We start from the raw sequence: 9590 nt of genomic DNA, 5'->3' as shown, positions 1-9590 counted from the left end.
TTATACATGGCAAGCACTCTTTATAATATTCTGCAGATATTATTATTATTTAATAAATGCATCAAATTGTAATAAGAAAATGTTATTGACCGTGTACGAACTTAGTACCTTAGTAAGAAGTCTTTGCACTTTGATAGAACGAACTGATATGCTATATTGCCTGTTATTATAGACAGCTATTTTCTCTTACTTTCCTCTAATCAATTTCAAGCATCGAACAAAAAAGCTGAGACTAGAACTACAAGTTTAGGATCTGATTTACGACGGAGAAGAACTTTTCCCTTAAGAAGACCACCTATCTCGATATTACCCTGTACTTGCATCACGTGCAAATTTCTTTTATCAAGAAACAGTCACTGATTTAGATAAGTGACGATACAAGAACATGCGACTAATTTCTCATGCTTCACGCAAGCACTGAGGGTGCTGTTTCAAGGATAATACCGCAGTGTGCTAATCCATAAAAGAAATGTCGCGGCCTTTTCATATGGCATACGTTCAATATAACATTTTCCTAATATCAAGTTTCTATAACTGTTAACTTAAACAGTCCCGTTTCATTGATAAAAGAATTCAGGAATGGGTTTAATAGAATCAGGTGAGATACCAATCTGGCATACGATGAGTAAATAGTCTAGCGAACGGTAGGAACGGTTCACCTTGAGGAAGTTCACGGAGAGGCCGAGGTTGAGGGCATGAGTTCTGGTCAGCTAACACCGGTGGACGTACTTAGGTGGTCATAGTTACCACGCGATTTCAAGCCCCTTTGGTATAACTTAGGCATGCGCAAAGTTCGCGATGGTCAACGTTATTGAGTGGACGTCGGGTAAAAATATACGTACGTTCGTGCGGCGGCGTATGTCGGTCGATTCTAAGGACATTGTCCAGTCTATGAACTCGCGAGCACGCTTAGTAATACCGCGACCATCGTGCAAGCTGCTTTACAACGCTCCGATTTACAAATCAAATGTAGAAGCATTAACGAACGTCTGCCGTCGTGCCAAAATGAGAATTTCGTAACGGAGATCGGCGAATAGCAGAGATGCCGACGGGAATTTCCGCGTTGGCACCGACGGCCAACGGAGATCTTTTCGCTCTCGATCGAAAGGCTCCGACGGCTTTCACGATCCTGCAGAAGGATGGACTGAATACTAATCTTCCGCTTCTTCACGTGAACGGTAACAACGAGGAACCGGAAGAAATGACTAATTTCGAAAACGCGAAGAACGACTTGCTGAGTCGTAAACGGCTGAGCAGATCGAACGATCACCTGGTCCAAGCGAATTTGCAATCGAATCAGGTGAACCCGTTGAAGAGAGATGCTAGGAGCAGAAGCCAAGATAGCTTGAAATCCGTGGACAGGGTGCCAGCGATCAAGCCGAGCATGACCTTGTCCACGGAGGACTTCAACGAGGTTCTAAACGCGAAGCTAAAGAAGCTGCAGGACGAAGAGAAGGACAGGGAAGAGCGTAGGAGCGCGAAGAGAAATCAAACGTGTCGTAAGAAGCCGTTTATTACGACCGTGAAGAGCGGTGAATTCTTAATGCCGCCGCCGGAAGTGGCCGCGCTTCTTGGGATCGCGAACGCCAACGAGAACGACGAGCCCGACGTTTGTCCTTTGCGTTCGAAGTTCAAATCGGTCGCGGCGCTCGCCAAGAAACCGGAAGTACGTCACAACAGCCACAGTTCTCGGTGCACGGCAGCCCTCAAGGCCACCGTTGACTTCACCCTCGGAATGATGAACGCGACGGCCATGGCTGCCTCGACCTTGGACGATAAAGCCAACATCGCCAAGAGAAATGACTCGGTGTAAGTCCTCAGACTTCGGGGAATCCTATGACGAATATCTATAAAGGATTATTTTAGAGTATCGTGTTAGGTAGGAGTTGAAACGTCGTAAATCATTCGACTGCGTGCACGAAAGGGTTTACTAATGGTCATCGCGTGTACTAGCATCGCCGCTCGTAGTATTATGCGTACGTGCGTGTACGGTTTAAAGAACACCGTTCACGTAACGACACGGAGATACGTTTAAAAGGCGAAACTGATTGATCGCCTGCCCGAAATCTTCGGTCTTAATAAAAAAAAATGTACAATTAATAAAATAGAAGTTTTTCAATCAATCGCGAAGTGGATAATTACGAGTAGATTGGATTTTATGCATTCGCAAAAAGTTTATAAGTACGTTTCCAATAATTGTTACAGCGATCATGCGGTTCCTTTTGGGAATCTTATGTATGACCGACGCGTCGTTCGTGGAAGCACGTACGCCACACCGCCAATTCTTGTAAGTAACAAATAGCACAGACTGTTCAATCGATCGTGGAAAAGTGATTGCTCATTCGTTGCAGATCGATGGGGAACAATCGATAGCTGCGAGGCAGGCGGAAGCAAGGAGAAGGAATTTAGCGAGGAAACGAGCACAGGCGCAAGCTACGAAAGCTCTGGTCGCCAGAGTTGGTTCCCCGCCGCCTGTTCCCGGCCGCAAACACGAGCCAGTGCAAACGGAAGTCTACCTTGAAGAGGTGACATTTTCATCGAGCTCTTATTTCAAACACTGCTCTAACATATTAATTATGTTTGATAGTTGTTTGAGAAACCGGATGAGGTGGAAGTGGCGACGCAGACTGACTACTTCTTGGACAGGCCACCAACGCCGGCCGCTTGCCCGGAAAAAGTTGGCGAGGATCGCTGCACGCAAATCGAACCCGGTGACGTAAGTGCAAGACATACAATTTCCTTGGCATTCGGTTTAAAATGTCAATTTATGCCTCTAGTTGTTCGATTTCGACTACGAAGTGCAACCGATACTCGAAGTTCTGGTTGGAAAGACGATAGAACAAGGATTGATAGAGGTTCTCGAAGAAGAAGAGATCGCTGCTTTGAAGGAACAGCAGAGGAAGTTCTTGGAGCTGCGCGCCGCGGAGAAAGCCGAGGAAAGACGGTTAGAAGAGCAAGAGAGGAGAATAAGAGAAGAGAAGGTCAGCGTTTAATCAGAGTTCAGGATATTGATCACTATTACCGCGGATTTAATGCATTTATAGAAATGTTGAATATTCAGAAAATATAATCGAAAATCCGCCGACCGCATGTTGCAATCGTCACGCGATGAGAAAAATCACGTTCAACGAACTGATGGCGTGAACGAATGATTTTACACATAAAAAATTCGCAGTCTATCGTAATAGAATTATGGTATAAATTTGAAATAATGTGGAACAGGATCAACGATTGAAACAACACGAGGAGGCGACGAGAGCTCAGAGAGAGACGGAAGAACGAGTAGCGGCGGCTACGCTTTTGACCGGATACATAGCTGAACTTCTTCCAGCGGTTCTGGAAGGATTGAAATTGTCCGGTTTCCTGTTGGACGAGATCAAGGCCGGTTCGTGAACACGCAAGAACACTGCTACTTTTTGTGAATTAGTTAGTCAGAAAGGTTTATTAATTTTTCTTTATTTATACCCTTTAATTACGAAGCGAATACCCTTCCTCTTATTCTAATTTATTTTTCCACGCGTTCTCACTATTGTAGCTCGTTAAGAAGCGTCTATATTTATTCTCGCAGATGTCGAAGAAGGTTTCATGCCTTGGCTGATGAAGGAAGTTAAAAGGGAGATGGGAAACATGATCGAAAGCAGAGAATTACTCATGGGTAAATGTTATTTATTTTAAGTTCATTTTTGAAAAATCACCGATGCAAAATTCATTGTTAGAACGTAATATTAGTGTACGGATTGCATCACGTAGCACTCTAGTCCGAGTTCGTTATTTACAAGGGATCTATAACATCATAAAAAACGTCGTCGTACCGTACTCATTGACGACAGCATTCCAAGCGTACAGCTAGTATAAGATAAGAAAAAAGTTTTTAAGAGGTATGCCTTAAACCACCTGAATCGAACGGGACTACCGTAAGGTTCAGGTAAAATTCTGACTGTGGCATAGTGCCAAAATGCCGCAATGGTTCGACCTCAATTATTCTATTTCAAAGACAACATTTCCAATATCTGTGGCATTTTTATTATTTTCAGAAATCATCAGGGAAATCCTGGAGAATCGCGCGGAGACGTACAAGCGACTCGGCGAGGAATACGATGCGTCTAGGAGAAGGAAATCGATGGATCACGTTGAGGACGGTGGCATCGACCCGAATTTCGTGAATTACGAACCACCTGTTGTCGAGAACGCGGACCCAGTTTAGCGGATCGACCAGACTAGCGAGGTACGAGTTAAAACGATCTCGCGCAAACAGATTTAACGAAACTATCATCGAACAATTTTTCTCGTTTCGTTTACCGAGACTTTAACGCTCGTTGATCTCTGCCGAGCGGAGAAACGAGCATATCATAGTTAGCTTTCGGATTTAGGGACACCTTCACCAGCACGGCAACCTACCCCGTATCCCAGTGGTTTCTACATTAAGCAGTGTACACAGCTGCGAAACAAATCCATCTCCTCCGGTTGCGCCCTGTGACAGGTCACCGCCGTCGATCCCCACGGCAAACAACCGACTCCCATCCGAAATTAATTATCGATTCCTCCAGCGCGCACGTTCAACTTTCTCGGATGCGAAACAGTAATTTCGTTTTTAATCATTCTTTGCAGATTCCGAGTCGAGGGCTGACACGAACGACCGATCAAGTGGAGGAGGTCGAAATTCAGAATTTTTTAATATTCGTGAAAGATTCGCAATAATAGTCTTCACGAAAGATACTTGAGAAGTAAACGAAAATAAACTGAATGTTTCAATTTACTTCCATTCTCTCCCTTTTATTATCCTGATTGTTATATTTACGGCGATCTTACTTTATTTTGTTCACGCGAGAACGCAGCTGAGGAGACAATCATTCAGATCTAAAACCGTCCCGTCTGTTATTTTAGAGTACAAGGTTAAATCTGTAACTCGTATTCACAGATCTATTCCTTTCCCGAACGATTAGAAAGAGTATCCATAACCATCCAGGTTCAAGTGCTTCAAAAGTAATTAGTGAAGATAGAGAGGCTCGGCAAACAGTACGGCAAACCATTTATGACCTGACGCTTTCAGTACCCCTACCTCGCAGCTAAAACTTCCAAGCTATTAAACGTTAAATCCGTGCATACCTGTGTTTCGGAGGAGTCAAGGGTATTTATTACCCTATAACCCGTCACGAGCTGCTGCACAAGAATAATCACGAGCACAACAATAGTAAACTACAGAGTTTGAATCCCTTCTCAAGTAAATATTACAACAATAAAAATATACAGTTACACAGGGCTGACTCTTTCGTTTCGTTACTCGGTTTCGTACATATATGATGAAAAAAAAAAAGTGAAAATAGAAAAATATATTATCTCTGCTCGTCTCTTGAAATTACATAAGACTCGTTTGGTACACCGCGATAGTAAAAAACCTGTCCAGCCCAATCAGGATTAGGTTCATTATAATAGGATGAGGTTTCACGGTGAATTGAGATCGGCACAGTTTTAAAAAGCCACCCACCCTCTCGAGCCGTGCACCCCTTGCAGAACAGACAAGGTGAGGGGGGCCATATTGTATTGGATTAAATTAAACGGGTCGGGGTTTGGTCTCTCGTCTCGATACCGCGCATTATATGCGCAAAACTTGTGTGCCAAGTGAATCGTGTTTTAGGGAGATTCGAGGGGTGGTGGGCCTCATCGCTGGGGGTTACTTCATGTGACCCGTGTCACCTGCACTTCTATGCAATTTTTTCTAACATCCTCACAAGATAGATTCAATACGAAATCATCTCTCTTTCCACGATCCATAATTAATTTAAAAATATTCTCCTAAATGAAGTAGTGAATGAATCTGTCTTATCGTGCACGAATTTCATGTGTTTGTTTGACGGTAGCTCAAATGAATTGACTCTTAAAATCAAGTAAACAATCGCTAATGGTTAAACAGGAACCCGAGCATGGGGTGCACCTCGGGGCTGGCACGTGTCGCGTTACAGGGTGCTCGGGATCGAGAGACACGAGCAATATGTCGACGGCACGTGTCCGAAGCTACAAAATTTTCACCGCAACGCATCGCTACATGCCTTTGCACATGCGAACTTAGTAACTGGATTTTTCTTACTTTCTGCACATCGAAATTTTACTTTATTAATTACGAGACAGTGATTAAAAATTAATTGTAAAAGAATGAGTCGCCGTAATCGGTTACTAATAATAATCGAGCGGTATCTGCGATGATTCTCGGTGAATATTAATGCATAATACATAAGGCTGGATCTCGTTGGGAGGGCTATTAGGGATACACTTTTGACACTTGCAGAACCGAGACGAATCACCTTTATGGTCACCTCCCCGCAAAGCCAATCATAACTCGCGCGGTTACGTTGTATAGAATCTCGTAAAAGGGCGTTGAACAATGAGATTTGTTACATCTCTGCGTATCGAGGGGTTTCACGTACGCGTTTTCGATGTTCGCCCGAGTCCACAGCCGGAAGCTCATCTCTCGTATCAAGCATTAAAATCTAGTTGAATGCTCGAGCATTACGTCAAGGAAAATTTCAAATAATAATAGTGGTTCGAAACATTCCGTCCATCAATTCATTTGTCAATGCGAAAGAGATGCGATTAATTTCGAAATATTAAAGTAAAATAGTGGTTCACTTTGCAAACGAATAATTCCATTCGTTTGCGAGTAAAAATATTATTCTTGATGTTTTGTTGCGGCTTATTTTGAACATCGCAGGAGGGATGGACGATAATACGTAGATGATAATCGCGATATTAATATCGCATTGGGAAGCGCGCACATGCGTGCAGGGGCCCATTGGTCACGGAGGAACACTTGCTCGATGGCTGGCTCGCGGTTCTTTCAATGCACCCTGATTTTAGAGAGAGACAGAGGGTGGAACCCTAAACTTTCCCGAGATGCGGGATGCGAAATTTTATCCGAACTAACAATAAGTAAGATAAGGGAAAATTATCGATGTCTGCATTTTTTTATTTCACATTCGATTCAAGCTTAATGTATGTCCAAAAAAATTATCATAGAAAATCTTGAAATGATAATTAAATTTTTATCATTTATAATAAATGAAACTATTTATTTAACAAATTGTGTTTATTGTGATTCAGAAAATTGTCTTATATCGACAGTATTTATTTAACATGCAAGGGGTGGAACACTTGCCGCAGCTTAGTTTGGTACACGTGGTGGGACACCCCGCGCTCGAGTTTCGACCAGGAGAGGGGTTGGTGCAAGGGATGGTGCAGCTTGTGAACACTCGTGTCATTCCCTGGTCCGGTACCATTCACCATGTATGAATCACTTCACCCATAGAGAAGATCTACCAAGAAGGAACCATCCCCATCTCCTGGTTTTCCTTTTTCAATTACATCGACCACCGCTCCTTCTTACCAGATTCATCGAACTGGCTGAAACAATTAAATTATTGATCATCAGTCTTCTCGGTTATACATTCGACGGAGTCGAAAACTAATACAACAGATTTATCGCCAGTTCGATCTTCACTGAGACCGACCATAATGAGTAAGTTAGAGCTTAAAGTTTCCTTAGATAGTGATCAACGCAAGTAACCGAACAATACTAGCAATTAGTGCCAGAGGTACCTGTATTCGCGCAACTGTAAAGATTAGCGTCAGGCTCTTAAATCATACTCGAACGATTCCCTCGAAGTCTAGCTTAAAAGGAAGCTATAGTTACAACGCTTACAACTACTGTGTCCAAAAATTGTAGTCGTGCGAGGAGTCACGTAGCAGAAAATGAAATAAGTTCGTATTATTATCTCCGTGGCCTTAGTTTTCTGATAAATTATATGTATGTATTATATAAATGATAAATCTTTGGGTGGGCTCACGAATAGATAAAGGAGAAATGGGGTGATAATAATTCATCGAGATCGTGAATCAAGATCGCCGGGAACACGGAGATCGATGAACGATTAGGTAAATCCGAGTGCGATCATTCGATAGCGATCTACGCACGCGTGCGAGAAGAATGAGCCACTTAATTTCCTAATCAACCGTTGATTCAGATGCACCTTTCGGCAGCATCCCCCGGTACTTGGCAGTGGAGCCGGCGTTGGTTCGCAGCTGAGCCAAACAATGTCCTTTCACATGAGGCTTTTATAGCCCCATCAAACACCCAACCGTGGCCCATCTCCTGGTGACGGCTGTGTGACCTGTGCGTGTCCGTGCTCGCTGCGGTCTCATCTGATCATGTCCGTGAAAAGTATCAAGAATTTTCGCAAATCTTCTAAACGAGGTAGAAAAATGATTTACGAAACTAAAAACACCTTTCAAATGGATTCACATATTTAAATAGTGGGATTGTAAAAGTAAGAGGAGCTGATCTTAAAGATTTTCGGAATGATACCAGATCTTTGTGAGAAATGAAGGATTAACCGTAGTTGTTGTTGTAACTTGTTCGGTATCGATGCACGGAGAACGTATTCGTCCTGAAAACTATTCAATGGACGAAACAATCCGACGCCAGGCGCGAATTTCATGACCAAAGGTTTCAGTTGACTAGCTTTTACAATTGAGGGTCCCTCCGTCACGCATCCGCGAGTTTCCTGCCGTACCTGTGAATGCAGCACCTTGGGTGATAAGACGCACTTTATTATTCTTAGTGAAAACGATCTCTCGAACCCTGGCCCCTCGATATGGATTAGGGTTGTAAAACAATTACCCCGGTATGACGTTCCGTACGACTGATTTTTAACCATAGAAACTCCGCGATAAATACCTACTGACCCATCGACATCCCAAAATGAAAATCGTACGGATGGCTGAGCACAGGTTAATTGCAAGTAATCTTCCCACCCAAACATTCCGAGTTCCTGTAATATTTTATAATCCTTCCGCACTTAAAGGAATTTTCCATCGAATGCTTATATCTACTGCTTTTCAATTTCCATAGGAATTATTTAGTTTCTAATTTAGTCTATGAATTCATTTTTAGCATTATTGATTTCTTGTCAAATTTTAAAAATAAGAACAGTCTAATGAGCCGATTCATCGATCATACAATTATAATGTGTGAAATTAATTTAAGAAATAAATTAATTTTAATAATAAACTCTGAGTAAAACGAAATACAACTTTTATTCATTTTACTGTCCTTTTTCAATGTAATAAAGTTAGTTTATAAGCTGAATTTGAATGTTCATTTGCTATACACCTTGCACTCCAACACCGAAAAACCCCTCCCTCGTAATCACAGCCCGCCCCTGCACGATTGGTAACGAATCAGAATTCGAAGGTTGTAAGTTCGGGATCCGAATTACCCTTAGAAGGGGCTCTTTAAATACAATTACATTGTGCCCGGACAGGGTGCAACGATGGAGGGGAGCTAACTAACCCCCGGAGAGTCAATTCGGGGCATGAGCCGTAATATATATAGCCACGTGCGGAATACAGGTTGCATTCAGTTGACACCTAGACATCGAGGCAGGTTTACGAACATTAGTGTCTATCATAGAATCGTCATTTGTACGCGCGTTCAGCTCAATCGGTTAGTGTCTGTTTATTTAAAAGTAAGCGCGGGAAGTTCTTGTGGTTCTCCAAGTAGAGAACGCGAAGAGGATATTTGTAAACAGTGTTCAAGG

The 9590-nt window shown here is 42.7% G+C and overlaps 1 protein-coding gene across 3 annotated transcripts; it reads left to right on the top strand.

Moving 5' to 3' along the window:
* Nucleotides 1-903: 903 nt before the first annotated feature.
* On the top strand, nucleotides 904-4724 carry Rsph3 (Radial spoke head protein 3). 3 transcript variants are annotated; one of them, XM_018021001.2, is made up of 9 exons: nucleotides 904-1809; nucleotides 2206-2287; nucleotides 2352-2525; nucleotides 2588-2716; nucleotides 2778-2981; nucleotides 3223-3385; nucleotides 3569-3655; nucleotides 4035-4225; nucleotides 4609-4724. In XM_018021001.2, exons 1-8 carry the CDS (start codon nucleotides 1043-1045, stop codon nucleotides 4202-4204), a joined length of 1776 nt encoding a protein of 591 aa, XP_017876490.1. In that variant the 5' UTR covers nucleotides 904-1042; the 3' UTR covers nucleotides 4205-4225; nucleotides 4609-4724. The 3 variants fall into 3 exon arrangements, with proteins under 3 accessions (XP_017876490.1, XP_017876491.1, XP_017876493.1); XM_018021002.2 differs by lacking the exons at nucleotides 4035-4225; nucleotides 4609-4724 and having other exon boundaries at nucleotides 3223-3426; XM_018021004.2 differs by lacking the exons at nucleotides 4035-4225; nucleotides 4609-4724 and having other exon boundaries at nucleotides 3223-3439.
* The last annotated feature ends 4866 nt before the right edge of the window (nucleotides 4725-9590 follow it).

The sequence above is a fragment of the Ceratina calcarata genome, unplaced genomic scaffold (genome assembly GCF_001652005.2).
Source record: "Ceratina calcarata isolate Rehan_Ccalc_2016 unplaced genomic scaffold, ASM165200v1 scaffold25, whole genome shotgun sequence".
Taxonomy (NCBI): Eukaryota; Metazoa; Arthropoda; class Insecta; order Hymenoptera; family Apidae; genus Ceratina; species Ceratina calcarata.
Note: the sequence above shows the minus strand (reverse complement) of the source record. Positions and strands in the feature narration are given on the sequence as shown.

Bases quoted from the DNA above. Each gene is read 5' to 3' on its own strand.
- Rsph3 (XM_018021001.2), top strand. From the start codon at position 1,043: ATGCCGACGGGAATTTCCGCGTTGGCACCGACGGCCAACGGAGATCTT. The intron at 2,982-3,222 runs GTCAGCGTTTAA...AATGTGGAACAG, and splicing joins GGAGAATAAGAGAAGAGAAG to GATCAACGATTGAAACAACA. The intron at 3,386-3,568 runs GTTCGTGAACAC...TTATTCTCGCAG, and splicing joins GTTGGACGAGATCAAGGCCG to ATGTCGAAGAAGGTTTCATG.